This window comes from Leguminivora glycinivorella, chromosome 16 (assembly GCF_023078275.1).
Source record: "Leguminivora glycinivorella isolate SPB_JAAS2020 chromosome 16, LegGlyc_1.1, whole genome shotgun sequence".
Classification (NCBI taxonomy): Eukaryota; Metazoa; Arthropoda; class Insecta; order Lepidoptera; family Tortricidae; genus Leguminivora; species Leguminivora glycinivorella.
In genome coordinates this window covers 15652769-15673058 of record NC_062986.1, presented here as the reverse complement: position 1 = coordinate 15673058, position 20290 = coordinate 15652769, and the positions used below count along the sequence as shown (strand labels likewise).

Genomic DNA, 20290 nt, shown 5'->3' with positions numbered 1-20290 from the left:
TTTCAATATACATATACGGACGTACATACATACATACATACAATCACGCCTGTGTCCCATGAAAGGGTAGGCAGAGCACATGAAACTACTCAGGTTTCAGTGCCACTTTTGGCAAATAAGGGGTTGAAAGAAAACGAAACTGTGACATTGCAGTGACAGGTTGCCAGCCTCTCGCCTACGCCACAATTTAACCCATACTATATACGGACGTGTATCAAATTAAGTCATAAACAGCATTGCTCTGAGTACACGTAGAGGCGCAAACCTCTTTCGAAAGCGGACGCGACGAAACAATAAAATTAAAATGACCGTCGTCCATCATCCCATTCAACGTTACTGAAAGATCAGTGTAATTTTTTTGTCATTTTCTTTCTTACCACTTGTTATCGCTCCACACGCAAATATACTGCAAAGCCGTTTTAAGCCCTTGGCGGCAGATATGTTGCCACCCGTTGCCTCGTTTCTAAAATGGAATTATATTTTTTTCTACACTTCCGTTCCTTTATAGAAGGATCTAGAACATTATTCACTCACCACTCGTTGTCGCTCCACGCGTATATATGCTGCAGCGCTGTTTTTAGCCTCTTGACAGCAGCAATATTGACGTCCGGTGTTCGCGCAGCGTTGCACGTTCTCAGTACCGCGAGAGCGTCTCGTAATGCTACAGCTATTACAAGTGCCCATTCAACGCAGCTCGCTTCGGTCATCAGTTGGAGGAAGTATCTGGAATAGACACAATGTGAAGTACAATGGTAAATCGTCATGGTAATTCATCAACTTGGGACAATTTTCTCGTCTATTTGTCGAATAAGGGCTTCATTAATGCAACGATTAAGTGAATTATATTTAACTCAGGTGTAGGCTACTTTCCTTCTAGTCAAATCAGCTTCTTTTTAAGAACTGTCAAACCCAATTTGAACGATTTGCTAATATGGAATTAACATTAAATCGTGCCGAGTGACGTCACAGTAAACTCATCTACTTTATTTCTTCCTCTCCAACTGATTAAATAGAAATTGGGTTTAAAAATAACTACTGTCCATGTTTTTCTTATAGTTATTTGATGCTTTATTTTATTATTCAGTGGCGACGACCTTCGCGCGGCGCAATAGAATTCAATGTCGGCTGCACGCGTGCGGTCCGTTTGTTAATGTAGGTAAAGCCAGGTTTAGACGAGCAAGTTCTTGCTGCAATAAATTGAGCAATAACTTGCGTTTTTGTTTACACTACATGCAATTTTTATAGCACAAGTTACATCTGCAAGCTGACAAGCAAGTTCTTGCTGGAAGATTTTGCAGGACTGTTTATATTAGCAATAACTTGTGGCAACTTTTGTTGCATCAAATCGTTGGTCTGTTTAGACTACCTGCAATTTTTCTGTCGCAAGTCTCTTTTAGAAGTTATTAGCAAGATCTTCCTGGCAAGTTCTTGGATACGTGTTTAAATGGGTCAAGTGTGTTGGCGGTTATACCACAAGTATTTACAAATTAAAAATGCCCGCTCATAGTAAAATATGTGCATCTGCGGCGATAATAATAGTAGTGGGGAAGAAAACACGGAAGAATCGGAAGGGGGTAAAAGATTGGATTTTAAGAAGATGTTATAGGAATACAACGCAATTTATTAATCGAACTACGAAAAGAAGAACCTTCACGGTATAAAAAAAAATTAAAAATGAGTGAAGAAAACTTTAAACTTGAAACTTTTTTGTTTTTCAATACTTGGTTTAAAAACCAAGTATTGAAAAACAAAATACCAATATACAAAAAATAACAGTTTTATTAAACTATTTATGGGTAACAATAAATGTGTTAAAATAATCAATAAATTTAATTAAATAAGTACCCATATGAAGTGAATTAAGTAGCTTTTTAAAGTAGCTTCAAAACTTGACAATTCAATTAAAATGCATATGAACCCTCATTGTAAGTTACCATGGAGTTTTCAGTCGCAGCATGTGTATGTTGCCCAGTAGTATTTTTTTATTCCCATTTGCTTGTGTACACTTCATTTGACCCTTGACCGCTTTTACGTTGTTCCTCTTTTTTTTTAATTCTTGACCAAATTGGGTTTTCAAATTTGAACTTCTTTGAATTTGAAGTTTGACTTTTTGTTAATTTCAATATCCGTAGTATTGAATTCTACGGCTAGATTAGCCAAAGCTGTTTTTTTCCTAATTTTGTTTCGATAATCTTTACACTTTGTGTCCCATAATTCTCCATGTTGCTCATAGTGCGATATCAATTGGATGACTTTGTCACGAGTCTAACCTTTTCTATCCGACATGCCAGCAAGAAAACTTTATTCCGTCGACAAAATAAACACAGAAGTTATTGCAGGGATATCTAAAATGTGTTTACACGTTGTACTTGCGGCAAGTGTTGCAAGTTGTAAAACTTGCAAGAAGTCAACTTGCGGCGACTGTTTACATATGGACATTACATTGCAGAAGTATTGTTCTGCAAGTTTTATTGCTCGTCTAAACGTGCAAGTTGATCAAGCTACGATAATTGCAGAAGTTACTTGCCGAGTCTATTTTTTGATGTTTACACGCAGAGCTTGCAGCAAGCTAGCGGAAGTTGAAAAAATACAGAAGTTAGCTGTTTACATGGCGCAAGTCACTCGTGGTAGTCAACTTCTGCAAATTTAATTGCTCGTCTAAACCTGGCTTAAGAATTTAGAATGGCGGCATTTTGTGAACATGAAAGAAGGAACATACTTCTACATTTTAAGTCTATTTCTTACCCTTTTTATATTATTTATTATCTTATATATTGTTATACAATTTACATTTCCATGACATACGTGACATAAAGAGTTATATTCTATCACCTAGCAACCGTTCTATTTTAACGACTGCGCTGAACGCTGTTATGAATAGCGCCATCTACGAGTATGCCATTCTGTATGCAACCTGTCACTGCTCACCGGCCTTCAGCACTGAGCAATAGATTAAAGAAATATATTTTCTTTACATATATTCTGTGATGGTATACAATTTTTTATTTTAAGTACAGGCAAGTTCCTTACTGGACACTTACCTTAGTTGAACGTGCGCCGTGTGGCTCCCGCGCTCGACTTGACTGTGGTGCAGACGCTCCATAAGTGCGGCGTAGCGCCGCTCTTCTCCATTCTCGCCCCACGAGACTGCCCCTCCTTCTGCCACGCTACATTCTCCCACAGAGCTGCAAATATTGGAATGAATAGACAACTATTTAAACTTCCCATTAACTAAGATCAGAGTATATACATATATATACAGCGTGTGTATTCCATAACGATTAGTATCAGACCTAAGGGGCCTAACTACATGGTTTTTTTTTAATAGACGAGTTTTTTTTCATATAAAATAATTCAGCACGCAATGTATTACGTCCACATCAATTAGCTTAGCGTACCTACCTAATCGTCATTACGACATGACGTTTATATCATGTCAAATTAAGTTGGACGGCGTTCATTGCCGCTAAGAAGGATTTAAAAAAATAATTACTCTTAATCAATAACACTTTTTAACAAAATGATTATCCTATACGATTCGTATGATCAGATACTATAACTGGATACATTATTCACCCGTATGGAATCCACACGCTGTATATATAGATAGCGAGTCACTCACGGTGTGTGATTAATGAAATAAAAGTGCTCGAGCAACATGAATACAGTCTGCATCGAATATACTGGAATGCATCTTTATTTTTATGGTAGCAAAGGAGTGTTACAACATATTTGGTAGCTTCTCTTTCACAGTACATTCGATGCGTCAAAGTATTGAAATTTCTTAAGCCTGAAGTTTAATGCTTACCTGACAGGGCCGGGACTAACAGGTACGCCACCGGCAGGCAGAGCCGCGCGCATGGGCAGGCTCATGTAGCCGCTGTCTCCGCATAGACTGTCGGAGTCCGCTGATGGCGTGTATGAACCTGCAGGAAAAGTACACTTAAAGTTATCAAGCCGATAAAGTTCGTTTGTCCCTTTCCGACGTATTGGTGTAATAGAAAAGGACAAACGAATTTTATCGGCTTGACACTTTTAGTGAACGTTTAAAAGGGGGTAAGACTGCTAAACATAAACGCTTCATAAACCTAAATTAGCTAATAAATCGCTTGTCATTGTCTGCAATGATGACTTATGCATCTGTGAGAAAGGGACATAACACCTTTTAACTAACCAGTCCAGTAACTTTTTTATGAATAAGGGGGTTAGTCTTCTTATAAGTGATGGGAACAAAAGCTCGAATCATTTGTTAAGTTACTCCACCAAATTAATTAGCGATACAAAATCCAGGTGTAAGCAAAGGACAGCGCTATCCACCCTAGCTGCCCTCTCTCTCCCGCGAGCCACGCTACTAGGTACAACTCTGGCGGGCGGCCATTTTGTTTACTAAAACAATACTCACTAGTCACAGTACTTCCTTTCCGCTGCATGTCCTCATCCGCGTCCTGCAACACTGGATAAGGCCACGCGAAATCTTCATGCAGCCGACGCAAGCAAAGGACAGCGCTATCCACTCTAGCTGCTCTCTCCCTCTCTCCCAAAAGCCATGATACTAGGTGTAAGTCTATATCGGCGGCTATTTTGTTTACTAAAACAATACTCACTAGTCACAGTACTTCCTTTCCGCTGCATGTCCTCATCCGCGTCCTGCAACACTGGATAAGGCCACGCGAAGTCTTCATGCAGCCGACGCAAGCAAAGGACAGCGCTATCCACTCTAGCTGCCCTCTCCCTCTCTCCCGCGAGCCAGGCGACTAGGTGTAAGTCCAGTGCGGCAGCCATCTTGCCTAAAGCGTGGAGACGAGCGGTGGATAGCAGGAGACGGGCGTGGCGCTGGATCATCATGTCAATGAAAAATTCTTCCGCTGTGCCGCTGTAGCTTTCTCTGTTGAAATTAAATTATATTGAAAGAGATGATGGTGAAATATTTGTGTACATTATATGACAGACACTTGTCCGAGTAGATATTACTTGTAGTAATAAAGAATAGCAAACTATGAAATCGAACATTCTGTTTGGAAGGTTTTTTCAAGACTGATCTAGCTATTCATAAATCTTTTCTAAGGCGCTGTCACCTGCTTTCATTCTGTTCGCAAAACAGAATGCCCTCGAGGCACTGAAACTTAGCACTTGCCTACGTGTTATGGTTAATAACTAGCCAATTTTTGAGTAGTAGCTCGTGTTGGGGACGCGACCCCGGGGGCATGCGATATTTAGAACATCGCCTCTACTCGCATTCGGACAGGGGCTTGCCCTACGGCGAAGGAGTAGGTAGTTAGGACAAGTTTTGCCACCTAATGAGATCATATTAACTATGCACTGACTTGTCACTCCTCGTAGGCACAGACTTCTTCCGTTTAACAGCGGCGGTAGCTCTTGCTGAAGGCGCGGGCGCGGGTGCGGGCGGCACGGGGGCCTCCGCCTCTGTGCGAGGCGTCGTCGTCGTACTGAAGCTACGACCACGGCCGCCTGCCAGCTGTAAACGCATATTTGCTGTCAATTACAACCCTCCAAACAGTCCAAACTTACACAGCCGTGAACTTAAAAGTACAGAGCCTGATCTCCCAATGCCTTTCGCATAGGGGGCTAGTAGCATGTGTCAAAAGATTTCAGGTTCAAATTCTGGCTGGGTCGCCATGTAAGGATTAAGAGAAACATCTTGTTCTGGGAAATACTGAAATATGAACTTTATCCCAAGCAAATACATAGAAAGACAATGTACGTACAGTGCACATCACAGTAGACAACTGTAATCATATTTAAAATCCAGTTGTTTGGTGTTGCTTTTCCGTATTTTAAGTCATTAATAACATAAGAGCATTGTCGTTTGTAAAAAACTCAGCTAATCTACAAATACTGCAATACGGGACACCGAATGGCTGCTCAAATGGTTTGCCATTTACCTGCATGCTGCCTAATATGACTGAAAGGTCCTCTGCGTTAGGGGTGACGGTCTGAGACTGAACGATCTGACCGTACTTTGCTTGAACGTTCACTGAATTACGCGGCGAGTCCACGTCGTTCGGATCTAGAACAATAATGGTTATATTTAAATAAGTTCAGTGAGCTTATTAATATTTTACGCTAAAGGCCGCATTTACACCACTGACGTGCCATGTTGCGCTGTAAGGGATGCGTTAGTGAAAAACCAACAGAATCACTTATTAGCTATCCTTATTCAGCGCAACTTTCGTCACCATTTCCAACACTGCACGTCTCTGCGTGCGTAGCCGAATGGCATTTCTCCGACGCGAAACGAAAACGAAACGCCGCGAATGGTAGTCTGGCTCTGTCGCGCCAATACGCAGGAGCGATAGAGATAGATATTTACAAGCGTTTCGTTTCGTGAGCGTTAGTGCCTTTCGGCTACGTACCCTGGTCTTAAACTCAGTCTAAATGTAACGTATTTTTAGTATTTTCTTACCTTAGTATTTTCCAATGCACGTGGCTATATAAGTGAACATCGTTGAGCATTTTTTAAATTAAGACATAATTTGAAAGTTTTTACATGAATACTTCTTCAATACGACTGGGAGGCTTGTATTTTTTTTACTTATAAGTATTAGTTTATACGACCTCGGTCTCTTTAAACGTAGAGTGAATAGGCTATTACTGAATCGGTGAGATCCATCTTAGACTCTGTCTTCACTTCCCATCAGGTGTGTCTAGGGTCAATCGTCGATCAGTCCATAATAAAAAAAATAAAAATAGTTACCTATGGCCCTAAGGAAGCGAACCAGGTCCCTCGCAAGGTCCCATCGCTCGTGCTGTAGCGCCGTGTCAAGCAGCTGCGTAGCCAAGTGTCTACTGACCGCTGAACTCTCCAAATTCTGCAACATAACTCTCATTAGCAGAGTTCGACAACTAGGTGTCGTTTGCGCGACCATAACATTGGTCTAAGGCGACTGGAGCGAGACACAGCGATGGGAGCCGCCGTTCACCCTTATCGCCTTAGACTAATGACGTGGCGACGCCGTTTTATTCTTCACAAAAAAAGATGCCAATCATCTGATCACTCGTTAATACCCACATATCTTAAGACGATACAGGAGGGGTCAATTCTCCATACAAACGCTCTCGACTATTTCCTTCCTGGTTTTTAAAGATAGAGCAATGATTTTTTTCAACACAGATTATTAATATTTTTATCTGTGTCGGACCGTTTTGATTTTTTTGATATTTTTATTTTTAATGACGCTAGAGCCAACGAAACATTTCCAAAAACGGCCTTTTTCATTATGGCGCAAAAAAAGGTGTAATACTCAAGATTGGTAACAATTAGCCAAAAAAACTAAACGGTCCGACACAAGACTATTTTTATTCAGATTCTCAAATAGCTCATTCCACAGCCGGAGCGTTCGTGGGAGGAAATTCCTCTGAAACCGTACGGTGCGCGACCATTTAGGTTGTAAGGTGTGTGGCTCCGACACAAGGCTATTTCATTGTTATTCAGATTCTCAAATTTCGTTCCGATTGATTAAGTTTTGAAGGAGGAAACAGTCGAGAGCGGAACCTCGATATCTATATCTTTTAACCGAGTTGTTCTTAATGGACAATTTTTTTTCGATAAATCTAGTTAATAGCACTAGTATAAAATAAAACTATGGAAACGGATTAAATCGCGTATAATGAATTTAAAATTCATCCCGACGTTTCGTTTCGTTTAAAATTCATTATACGCGATTTAATCCGTTTCCATAGTTTTATTTCATGAGTAACTATCGCGGTAACCGAAGACAATATTAAGCACTAGTATATTTAACTAAAATTCCCAAATTGAAAGGAGACTTTTCTATTTTAGCATTTTCGCTCCTGTATCGTCTTAAAAAGTAAGCATTGGTCACTGCTTATTGTTTAACGCGGTACGCTACGTACAATGCGTACGCCAATCTGTCTATCGTTTTAAAATTAATGAAAGAAATATTAAACTCTTAGCAAATTGTCCCAAGCAGAAGAGTGAAGTATAGCTAATTAATGTTAGTGAAGCTTTTATCCCGTTTTTCGTACTAAACTAGATGGAGTGAACGTTTAAAATTTGTAATTTAAAAACCAGGTAAAAAATATACAATAAAGTGATGCATAAATACCCTCTGTATCTGTAACAAGGCAACTGTTTATTCTTTATAAACGGGAAATAAAGGCCGGAGCGGAGCACACCGACTAGTATTTGCGTAGATGTGTAGGCAGGTGAAATGGTGTGCCGTCTTCCATACAAATAAGTTAATTACAACGCGCCCATGAGCATCTACTCATCAGCGTTCGGTGTGAAGTTACTAAAACAATGTTTTCTTTGTAGCCTATACTTTTAGATACGTTTTTATTGCCTATTACAGTATCCTATTGTAATGCACTACTCTCCAAAGCCCAAATTCAACGTAATCATCTCAAATTTTAGATCACCATTATCAGTTAACCTCTCATCATCATCATCATTTCAGCCATTAATCGCCCACTGCTGAGCATAGGCCTCCCTTCGTGTACGCCACTTATCCCGGTCCTGGGCTAATCTCATCCAGAAGTGCCCCGCAGTTTTTCGAATGTCGTCCACCCAACGAGCCAACGGATGCCAGGCGCTTCTTACATCCGATAGCGGCCACCATTCGGTCAACATTTTGGTCCACCTGCCATCACTCTGCCTGGCAACATGTCCCGCCTAATTCCATTTGAGTTTGGAAATGACGTCACCCACGTCCCGCACCTTCGTGCGGCGTCGGATCTCGACATTCCTCACTCGATCTTGAAGCTTAATGCTGAGCATGGTGCGCTCCATCGCTCTCTGTGCTACCCGTATCTTATGCACAGCCTTTTTAGTGAGCGTCCATGTCTCGGCACCGTATGTCATGGTGGGCAAGACACACTGGTTGAAGATACGAGTCTTCAGGCATTGTAGAACATTATTCGACTTAAGGATATCCGCTAGTTTGTTGAATGCAGCCCATTCTAGCTGGATTGTCCTGGATATCTCCTTGTCTCGTTGTTCTTTGTCAAAAGATAGAATATATTCAAGATAAACGTATTGTTTGACCAACTCCAGATTTTCGGCTCCAACCGTTATGGTAGGATTCGAATCTCCAGTGATGTTCGACATAACCTAGGTCTTGGACATATTCATCTTGAGACCTACCTTTAAAGAAGCATGGAATAGACCTTGGAGCATGCTTTGGAGATCACCCAGGGACTCGGCAAACAAAACAATATCGTCACCGATGTTGATACCGGTTCTGTTCCATTCAAGCGTTTTTATGTTCACCTCTAAAAAATATTAACATTCTTTTATCTTAAATATTCAAAATTTCAGCTCAATCAGACACCGGGAACTCATGAAATCTTACTTCCAAGATTTGACCCACATCCATACAAAACCTTGTAAACACAACAAAGTAGTTTGTCAGCAGTTGACGCGTACATCCGCAAAAAAACGCAACGGCTGGTTAATTATAACAATCGGCATGATAATTAGCGTACGTAATAATCGTTACATCGGTTCGTGTAACTTATGTAATGAAGGTTTATCGAGTTTATTAGAGTTCATTTTTATATACTGAATTTAGGGGTACAGCGGGGCAATTCCACTGGGGGGACATTGCAATTGATCCATTTTTTCCATGTTTGTATTATTAAATAGAGTGTCCACCGGTTATATATGGCACGCGTGTTTAGTGGATACATGTATTGTGGAACTCGACTTAATAGTGTAAAAATGGAAAAAATGGAACAGTTACAATTGTCCCCAGCCGGGATTTGTCCCACTATACCTTATAAGAATAATTGATTGACACTTTTGTATGAGATAATTAAGTGTTGCTATGATCTGTGGTTGCTATGATAAAAAAATAGTTCCAATTCTACTCTTTTTTGCCTGTATGGTACGTTATGTAAATATGTATAGACATTTCAAATTTTGCGTAATGCGAAATGGATTAAAGAAGTCCAGGCAGGCAAGTATGGTCGCGCGATAAATGATAAAACATCAGGCCATCCCTATCGCACTATTTGTAAGTTGCTTGCCTGATTACCTTTTGCCATATAGGTACATGTATGTAGTAGTTAGTCACATACGAAAATTAGTAGTATATTAAAAGTACGACACCTACTTGTAATATAATCAGGTAGGACGCGGCTGTGTCAAGCATCTTCCGTTGCAGACATTCTTGGAACAGTTCCTTCGGTTTCCCTGCCGCCGAGAATAGGTACGCCCATAGTGCTATCTCTGTCTTCCTCGCGCATTGGACTACAGTCTGAAAGAGACGAAACCAGTTTATAACATTACTTTCCTGTACTGCCTAGAGTCTAGGCCGTAGACTATATGACCGTGTCAACTTTACCTAAAGTTAGGGACTATAGTCAGGGGCGGCTCACTCGATTCTTTCGTCTAGCTACAAGTAAACACCGGCGGCCGCGTATTCGCGGCCCATTCAGTGTTGACGACCTTCGCGAACTATGAAAGGCTGCATTTTGTGAACTTTCAGCAGCGAAGCAGTGAGCTTTCTGTTCTTGTACTATTATATATATTACCAAAGAGGATAGAGTACTATAGAGAGTTACTGTCAAAGTAAAATGTGTAATCATAGTCCACAGACTGCCATCTCTCGCTTAAAACTTTTGAACCTCAGTTTTGACAATTTGGCTCTTATTCTTAGCTTGATATGTGTTAAAATGTCAAATATTAATATTAGCGCCATCTAGCCGAGCGTTCCTTAAAGGCGTAACGCCATCTAGGCCACCGTAACTTTTTCTTAGATTTTATCCGTCTATACGGAGTTACATATGTCTTTGATATTACGTACTATAGTATAGCGAACTAACCTGTAAGTAGACAGGGAACTCGTGGACGAACTCAATAATACTGGGCAGTTGCGCGTCCGGTATCGGCTCCTTGCTCGTCGCCTCTTCTTCCAGCACCTGTACCAAATAAAAATTGTACAAATTAGAATCCAACAATGTGAGTTTTTGAAAAAGAAATCAGACCTCTATACGATCCGTATACAGTATGTAAACTAACGAAAACCATTTACTGTAACCCGTAAATGTCCAGGTGATACTGAGAAACTTTTACTATGGGACCAACACCCAAAACGCGAAATAAAAATTTACTCTCCCATAGGAAATACATACTATAAAATAAAACTACCTATGAAACTGTCAGAAGATATTTTCGTGATTTCGGGGTTGATCCCATAGTAAAAGTTTCTCAGTATCACCTGGACATTTACGGGTTACAGTAAATGGTTTTCGTTAGTTTACATACTGTATAGTAACTGTCAAGAGCACAATTGTATTGAAATATTTTCATACGCACGCGTACAAAAACCCACGTTAAAAATATGTAAATAACTAAATCATGTTAAGCGTAATCGTATTTAATCGGGTTCTTCTTTAGAGTTCACGAAAAGGTGGTGTAGTAGAGGTAAAATGATATCTCACCTCGTGTAGGAGCAGCTCCAAAAAATGGGGGAAGTAGGGTAGTTGGGCACAGGAGCGCGCGATCTCCCACGCGTGGTAGCCAAGGTTCCTCCGCAGCAGCTGCCGGAGTATCTGGTGCAGGTGCACTTGGCTCTGCAACGACATTGTATGGTATCTCACCTCGTGCAGCAGCAGCTCCAAAGAGTGGGGGAAGTAGGGTAGTTGGGCACAGGAGCGCGCGATCTCCCACGCGTGGTAGCCAAGGTTCCTCCGCAGCAGCTGCCGGAGTATCTGGTGCAGGTGCACTTGGCTCTGTAACGACATTGTATGGTATCTCACCTCGTGCAGCAGCAGCTCCAAAGAGTGGGGGAAGTAGGGTAGTTGGGCACAGGAGCGCGCGATCTCCCACGCGTGGTAGCCAAGGTTCCTCCGCAGCAGCTGCCGGAGTATCTGGCGCAGGTGCACTTGGCTCTGTAACGACATTGTATGGTATCTCCCACGCGTGGTAGCCAAGGTTCCTCCGCAGCAGCTCACCTCGTGCAGCAGCAGCTCCAAAGAGTGGGGGAAGTAGGGTAGTTGGGCACAGGAGCGCGCGATCTCCCACGCGTGGTAGCCAAGGTTCCTCCGCAGCAGCTGCCGGAGTATCTGGTGCAAGTACACTTGGCTCTGCAACAATCGTTAGCACATTAGTTTATAATTATTTTGTAAGCTGGGCAGTAGTAGGTTTACCTTAATCATCTATTCTTTTGGTGTGTGAAGAATGTGATGACGGATCTAATGAAAAATCTAACTAGCGTACCTACTTTACAGGTAAATTCACAAGAGTTGGCACGAATGGAACGAATGAACAATAAAATAAAATGGAAAAATATGTATGTGTGTGACTGATTAACCAATAAAATAGCGGCTCTTGACAGTTACGACTGTATACCGATGCAGATGTCACTCACACAATAAAAATGTCGTTCATTCCATTCACAGAACTAGATTTGGATAGAAGAAACAAGTTCATCTATTTGTATAGGGGCCGAGCGTGTCTGGTTTTGTACTGAAGTCGTTACTTGCCTGTGATTTTAAATATGTCTCAGGCCCTTGAGTGTTCATAATTTTTGTGTTGTTGCAATTAAATATCACGTACAAAAATTGATGCCCGAAAGCTGCAAGCTGCGATTAAAGACGGACAACTCAATGGATTTTACTGAGTTCATTTGACACGCTAAGTAGATACGCTTGCTTGATCTATGGTATATATGACATCTGTGATTCCATTCATGCCGGCTTTCGTGAATCAACCTATACTACTTTCAGCAACCATCGTACATCGCTAGTAGTATTAATTTATACGATATCCTGTGTCGGGTTGAAGCAACGTAGCACTAAAACCTCGATACCATCATTAAACTTAGGCAATAAAAAATACCGTTAAAAATTCATGAAATTATTTTTTTCCTGCTAAATTGCGAATGCGAATACCCATACGGTATATTGTTTAATACGCCTTACCTTGTATCTATTACTATTTCTAATCATAAAACAGTCTTTAGGTTGCAATCCACACCTATTAGTCGAAGCGCTTCAGTGATCGAATCAACAAACATAATCAGCTTCGAATAGCCATAATTGCTGCATAATTACACCATTTTTGTGATATTGATGATTTTAATGTGTGAATCCCGAGTATTGAATATGTATGCATCCGTATGCATACATATTCAATACTCGTTTTTTGCATGTTGATTGGCATTTGCGAGATAACTTTCAATATCTGTTAGGGCCAGGTTAGGAGAGTTGGGAGATAGACTACCCAATCTACTCATGTTTTCTAACAATATAAATTACATGTGGAAGGGTAGTGATCCCGTGTGATGTTGTACCGCTGCCGAGATAAATCTACTGAATGGGCATTTTCAGAATTTGGGACACCCGTAAGTTGTTAATAAAAATTAACTCGCTGTCAGTTTTGTGACGACAATTAAGCATAAAATCTATCTAAAAATTTACTTTTTTCACATTTTGAATGTCGATTATCGCTTAAAGTTTATGTAATTAACACGAAAAAAATATTTTTACAGATATTTCATGCTTAATTATCGTCACAAAACTGACAATGAATTATTTTTTGTTAACAACTTACGCTAATTGGGGGGTCCCAAATTCTGAAAATGCTCGAATACGTAAATGAAGACACTAGCCAGAGTATTTGTACTTACGGTTCTGTTGACGACGCAGAAAGGCAGCGAGAACACAGAGTTGGAATCCGACGTGTAAAGTGTCGTGTCGTTTTCGGCGCCGAGGAGGATCGCGTCGTCAAACAGTATCGCTGGAACAAAATGACAAATTCAGTCATAATTACCAAACATCTAACAGGTTCAGTTTAATTCCTCTAAGGGCCAAAATCTTGACTATCGCAATTAATTAATAATAATCATAATAATGTTTTTTTTATGCCAGTAGTATTATAACCCCAAAATATTTGTAACATATTGTACGCAAACACTACTTGTGAGAATAGTGTGAGACTGGTTGTCCATGGTATACTTACTTAGCGGCTATATGTTTAAATGAAAGGGCAGAATAATCCGTTTAGCCATGAACGTATATCACGAGGAGTCTGGGTGTCTGGTCGCGTCTCGCGATACCAGGGGCAGCCACACTCGCGCACCGAGGGCGCCGCACCACAGCAAGTTCTCAAGACAGTAGTGTGAGACTTGTCTATGGTATACTTACTTAGTGGATATATGTTGAGATGGAAGAGCAGCATGATCCGTTTAGCCATGAACGTATATCACGAGGAATCTGGGTGTCTGGTCGCGTCTCGCGATACCAGGGGCAGCCACACACACGCACCGAGAGCGCCGCACCATAGCAAGTTCTCAAGACAGTAGTGTGAGACTTGTCTATGGTATACTTACTTAGTGGATATATGTTGAGATGGAAGAGCAGCATGATCCGTTTAGCCATGAACGTATATCACGAGGAGTCTGGGTGTCTGGTCGCGTCTCGCGATACCAGGGGCAGCCACACTCGCGCACCGAGGGCGCCGCACCACAGCAAGTTCTCAAGACAGTAGTGTGAGACTTGTCTATGGTATACTTACTTAGTGGATATATGTTGAGATGGAAGGGCAGCACGACACGAGCCATGACCGTTGCGACGAGTCTGGGTATCTATTCGCGTCCCGCGGCAGCAGGGGCAGTCATACGATACTCGCCCATCGAGGGCTACGCACCACAGCAAATTCTCAAGACAGTAGGGTGAGACTTGTCTATGGTATACTTACTTAGTGGATATATGTTGAGATGGAAGGGCAGCATAATCCGTTTAGCCATGAATGTGTGTCGCGACGAGTCTGGGTGTCTAGTCGCGTCTCGCGGCAGCAGGGGCAGCCATACTCACGCACCGAGGGCGCCGCACCACTGCAAGTTCTCAAGCCAGTAGTGTGAGACTTGTCTATGGTATACTTACTTAGTGGATATATGTTGAGATGGAAGGGCAGCATGATCCGTTTAGCCATGAACGTGTGACGCGAGGAGTCTGGGTGTCTGGTCGCATCTCGCGGCAGCAGGGGCAGCCACACTCGCGCGCCGAGGGCGCCGCACCACAGCCAGAGCGCTCGGGATAATTGAGTCTGGGCCTTGTTCCCACCGCCACAGGACCAGACGCTTTCGACGCATGACGCGAGCACAGTCGCTGGAAGGCAGCTGTATGCCTGTTGGTGAAGACAAAAGAAGTTCGTAAAGACAAAAGAAGACCAAAACAATATTTCAAAGCAGACGATCGGAAAACGCCCGTCATTTAGAAATCATAACCATAATTTGGAATACATTTATGTCGGAATGGCTCTTACCAAGTCTAGAGCCATTTTAAAGCATATTTAAACGTTGACATGGGTAAATATGAGTCTATGTTGTACGAAACGGGGTAAAACATTTTTAAATGACGGGCGTTTTTTTCAAGCCTTAAGGAACCGCGAATTTGGAAACTGATGAGCCAATGACCCATCACGTTGAGTACACATAGATCGTGTCAATCACAACAATTATAATCGTCCCTGCTACGTTAGGTTTGTGTGACATAAGTGACATAACGAAAGACAATATTTTTAGATTTTTGCCGAAACAAAATGAGAAAATTTCAGTCTGCCTGTTATGACTTTTCACGTAGGTAGGTACGCGAAATAGCTGCTCTATTAGATTGGTTTCATTTCAACTTTTAAACTGATCGAAAACTGGATAGGTACAAAGTTAAAGAACATTGAAAGTAAAATAACGCTTAGTGAAAAGGAAAGGGAAGTGTTTAAAGTACGGAAACGAAACGAAATTCCGTGGTTGCCTTTACATTTGACACATGGACATATTCAAGTTCGTTTCACATATTTGGTTTGGCACCCGGAAACAGATGCAGATAATGTAAACTAAGGCATAGTTTTTATACTATTACTATTTATCCATACTACTTACTGTAAGAAAGGAAACTTAGGTAAAGCTAACGACAAACATTAGACGCCCGTCTGCTCCATCCTTTACGTGAACGATAAAAGAGACTTGTTAGCTAGGCAAAGATATTACGGTAATAATGTTTATAACATATTATTTATACATAAGAAAAAAGATTGTGTCTAACTTTAACAGTCGAAAATGGCGGACATTAGTTTCATTCGAATAATACATCAATAATATCTCAATGTTATGTTATGTATGTCAAGAAAACAAAGAGTGCGGAATAAAAGCCAATGAACCGATTTACATTAATATGTAGCTGTTACGCATGTTCCAATTGAGATTGCATCATGAATTAATGCATAATAACTTCTCCAAATATATCAAGGTCTCAGTATGCAGAGTATTTTAATTCAAGTTCAATAGCATCAAGGGCGCTATGTAAATGTAATGTTCGCAAGAAGAAATTGTGTAACGATTACGCGCACTGCGCGTGGATTAAGGTTTATAATCAGCTAATACATATTGGTAAGCATATGCACTCGATATCGCGTGCTCGATTCTTGGTACACCGCAATGCAACATACTAAGCCATCATTACTAAACCTTATCCCGTTGCTATAAGAACGCCCATCCAACTATGTCGACTATGGTAATTGCTGTCTGGAATTAGAGCAACTCGTCGAATAGCTTGCATTGCGTCAAATCGACACGCGAGGCAGAACCCCCGTGTCACATCACTATCATTATCCCCGGGACCGTTATGTAATGGGCAAGCGCTAATAATAATTGACCAAATTAGGAACAAATAATCGGATACACATAATTCACAAGTACATAAATAAATTTGCAAATAGCCGCTGCATCCTCCGCGAGCGAGCCAAGTGTAGATACAAGAATAATGGTCTCGCAAAGGCAAGTCAGACGTTTTCACTAGCCGAAGGTTGTATGAAAATGAGGAAGCCTGATGCAACCCTCGAGTGATTGTAGTTGAAGCGGAGCAGCGCGAACAACCGGCATCCGCCGCGCCAGGACACGAAGGTCTAAAGCGGTCACGTATAAATGGCTCAGATTGCTCTTTTTGTATCAGTGCGTTTTTGACACCACACGGTCAAGTGCGTCTCGTGGAAATGAATTTATACGTTGCGGTGCGTGAATTTATATTTACAATATTGGATTGCTTGTACGACAGTGAAGTGACGGTTTGGTTTTCCACAGATATGTCTTCTGGCGCTCTCGGCGTCGGCGAAGGCTGACGGGGGCCTGGGGCTCGGAGGCCTAGTGTACGCGCCCGGGCATGCCTCCGTTGATTATTATGTAAGTTGCAGTCATTTAGAAGTGACTTTTGAAGTGTTGAATTAATTAGCAAGTGTTCATTCCAAAAATATTTAAATTTTAGGCCTATCCCCGTTATGCGTTTGAATACTCCGTGAAAGATCCTCACACCGGTGACAACAAAGCGCAATGGGAGAAACGCGACGGAGACGTTGTCAAAGGTAAAATACACCCATTCATAAATGTTTACTAGTTAGTTCGATCTCTAAAATGAGTTAAAACATTACAGGAGCATATTCCCTTGTGGAGCCCGACGGCAGCCTGCGTGTCGTGGAGTACTACGCCGACGACAAGACGGGCTTCAATGCCGTCGTAAAGCGCCTGGGCCCCAACCTGCACCCGAGCACCGTCCACGCGGCTCCGATTTACAAGGCCCCAATCCCCATCCTCGGCGGACTCGGCTCCGCCCCTTACCCGATATCCGTCGGCCCGGTGGCGAACCTAGGACACCTGGCAAGCGCACCTCTGATTTCAGGACCTATCCATGGAGGTCCGATACACAGCCCCGCTTTATCCTCTCAGAACCTGATCAAAGAACCAGTGATCGTGAAACATCTGCCCGCGCCGATTCTCCCTGCACCCGTATTACATGAGCCTATTATCCCGCATGTGCCAATTTTAAAAACCCCGATCCTGCCCCAACCTATTATTCACGAGCCCGTCATCAAAGTACCAGGGCCCATTTACAAAGACCCAATTGTAGTTTCTCCCCTTTATGAGCCTATCCTCAAAGGTCCTATCCTACCTGGACCCATATACAAGAATGGCCCTATCCTTCCCGGTCCTAATATCTACAAGAATGGCCCACTGCCTTTGCCAATCCTCAAAGGCCTGCCCGGGCCCATTTACAAAGCTGGTCCGATTTACTCCGAGCCTTTAGGCCCGCTGCCGGATTACAGAGCGCCTCTATCCCTTTACAATAAACGCGTACCTCTTTACAAGGAGCCGCTGCCCTCTCTGCCTTTATTGAAGGGGTCGGTGGAGCTCGGACTTATTGGCAAAGAGCCTATCAGATCGCTTGATTGGGAAGGTTTAGGTCGAGGAAATCTGGAGCACGGCTATGGTTTGGGCAAGGGTGTCATCGGTCCGCTAGTGCCATCTTTGGGAGAACACGGATTGTTAAAAGGAAACATTGGACCAGTTCTTCCCTATGCGGGCTTAGAACGAGGTCACGGATTACTCAAAGGAAATATTGGACCTATTCTACCATATGAAGGCTTAGAGAAAGGCCCCCTTCTGCCCTCCTGGAACGGTCCGATAGAGTATCCTCTGTACCAAGACGGGTACAAACACTGATCGCAACGATAACAAGCAGCCGGGGCCCACAACGGTACACGCGACGCACAAGGTTTCAAATGAAGGATAACAGAAGGCAAGCAAATATTCGCAGTGGGCTTCCAACTTTACAAATCATTTGCCGCTCCTTTTTTTAAGGCTTCTTTGCCATGTCTTGATTAGAATAACTAACCATGAGCCCTGATTGGTGAAATGACAACGTAGTCGATAGTTTAGACCAAATTGTAATTATATTAGGGTATTTAATATTTATGTTAATACGATTAAGATATTACGAGTAAGTATATCTTTACGAACACAATATAGCATGCGCCACCGTGTGGTAATATATAAGAGTTGTTTTATTATCTTCTTTAAATCATTTAGTGGCCAACCCTTAACTATCAAATTATTAAAAAGTGAAATAATCCTTTGATGGTGCTAATACTTAATATAGTTGCTAATAGTTATTCAAACAAACAGCTGGTGTGGTGTGATAAGGAAGTAAAAATAATTTTGACCTTTAATGTAGGCGGTAAAATGTAATTTAAATAATGCTTTACATCCCTAAAACCTTACCGACACCTCAGCAAAAGATACAGATGCAAGATACCTAACACTCCTCCTCGCTTCGCTCGTCGTCGTACCTAACGGTGTCTCTGGTGTAGTTTTTCTTTTTTGATAACGTGTAATAATTCATAATAAAATATTTCATTTTCATTTCATTTTCATTGCTAATGTAATATTATGCTATAAGATTATTATGGTACATACAATTATGCTAAATCAAAGTCGACCAAAGTAATGTTCTGTAAAACAATATTCTGCCAAATGTGTCTTATGCGTGGTAGTAATAATGCCAACTAAGTTTTTTGCAAAATTACCATTCGACTGAAAGTGTTTCTGCGAAACATGTTATGCGAAGTGTGTTTCGGACTAAAATTATTCTGCCAGATGAGGGTAACCCTCATACAAGGACTCAATATATAAAATTCGATTTTACTCCTTATTCTCATACAATACCATACATCAGATCTAACAGTAGAACCAGTATCGAGGCTTAACACGAGTGCTATGATCACAACAACCAATTGCTATTTTATAACTTTAGTTATACAGAGTGGGGCCTGTAACAGAGGCGAACAATTGAACTTTTCTCTCTTTTCTCCTTATACTAATCAACATTTGTTCAGTGACTTTTAAAAATTATGAAGTCTTTAAATTTTTAATTTTTCATACAAAATAAATATTGGCTTCAATGTACGCCATTATTGTTGTCATTGACGTTGTCTGTCACACTTTAGACTTAACAGAATTCGCAATACATTACCTCTTAGAAAAAACTTTCAATCAAAATACAAGTTATTTTTAAAAGTCGCCGAACAAATGTTGATCAGTGTAGGGAGAGTGGCCTGGGGTTCGATTCTTCGCCTTTGTTACAGGCCCCACTCTGTAGAAATAGCATAGCTAGGAAATTTAAATACCGGAAAAAGTATTATCAATATGTCACATTCAACTCTCTTCCAGTTGCCTTATTACTCTTATTATCGTAGCATTCCTTGAATATTCTCAACACAAGTGGATCGACTGAGTGGCTACAATATATCCACTATCAATTCATAGTTCATACTGTGTAAACAGGGAAAAAATAGTTATTTGTTATACAAGGGGGCAAAGTTGTATTTTAACACCGAGTGTGGAATTGAAAAACGAGCAAGTGAAAGGATTCTATAGTTGAACCACGAGCGAAGCGAGTGGTTCGAGAATAGAATCCTGAACTTGCGAGTTTTTTAACACACGAGAAGTAAAATACATTTGCACCCGAGTGTAACACAAAA

The 20290-nt window shown here is 41.4% G+C and overlaps 2 protein-coding genes across 2 annotated transcripts in view; one reads left to right on the top strand and one right to left on the bottom strand.

Annotated features, from left to right (window-relative positions):
- LOC125234620 (guanine nucleotide exchange factor subunit Rich) overlaps positions 1 to 20290 on the bottom strand; it is a 90107-nt gene that overhangs the window by 2623 nt on the left and 67194 nt on the right. The window contains exons 17-28 of the mRNA XM_048140945.1: positions 14869 to 15112; positions 13614 to 13723; positions 11938 to 12069; positions 10807 to 10902; positions 10095 to 10238; positions 6716 to 6830; positions 5904 to 6028; positions 5325 to 5476; positions 4605 to 4885; positions 3809 to 3926; positions 3042 to 3185; positions 535 to 723 (exon numbers count right to left, since the gene is read on the bottom strand). Coding sequence (XP_047996902.1) covers positions 535 to 723; positions 3042 to 3185; positions 3809 to 3926; positions 4605 to 4885; positions 5325 to 5476; positions 5904 to 6028; positions 6716 to 6830; positions 10095 to 10238; positions 10807 to 10902; positions 11938 to 12069; positions 13614 to 13723; positions 14869 to 15112 — 1850 coding nt within the window. The remainder of the gene's footprint in view (positions 1 to 534; positions 724 to 3041; positions 3186 to 3808; positions 3927 to 4604; positions 4886 to 5324; positions 5477 to 5903; positions 6029 to 6715; positions 6831 to 10094; positions 10239 to 10806; positions 10903 to 11937; positions 12070 to 13613; positions 13724 to 14868; positions 15113 to 20290) is intronic.
- LOC125234621 lies at positions 16937 to 18800 on the top strand. The gene is made up of 4 exons (XM_048140946.1): positions 16937 to 16990; positions 17061 to 17159; positions 17242 to 17338; positions 17407 to 18800. Exons 1-4 carry the CDS (start codon positions 16973 to 16975, stop codon positions 18471 to 18473), a joined length of 1281 nt encoding a protein of 426 aa, XP_047996903.1. The 5' UTR covers positions 16937 to 16972; the 3' UTR covers positions 18474 to 18800.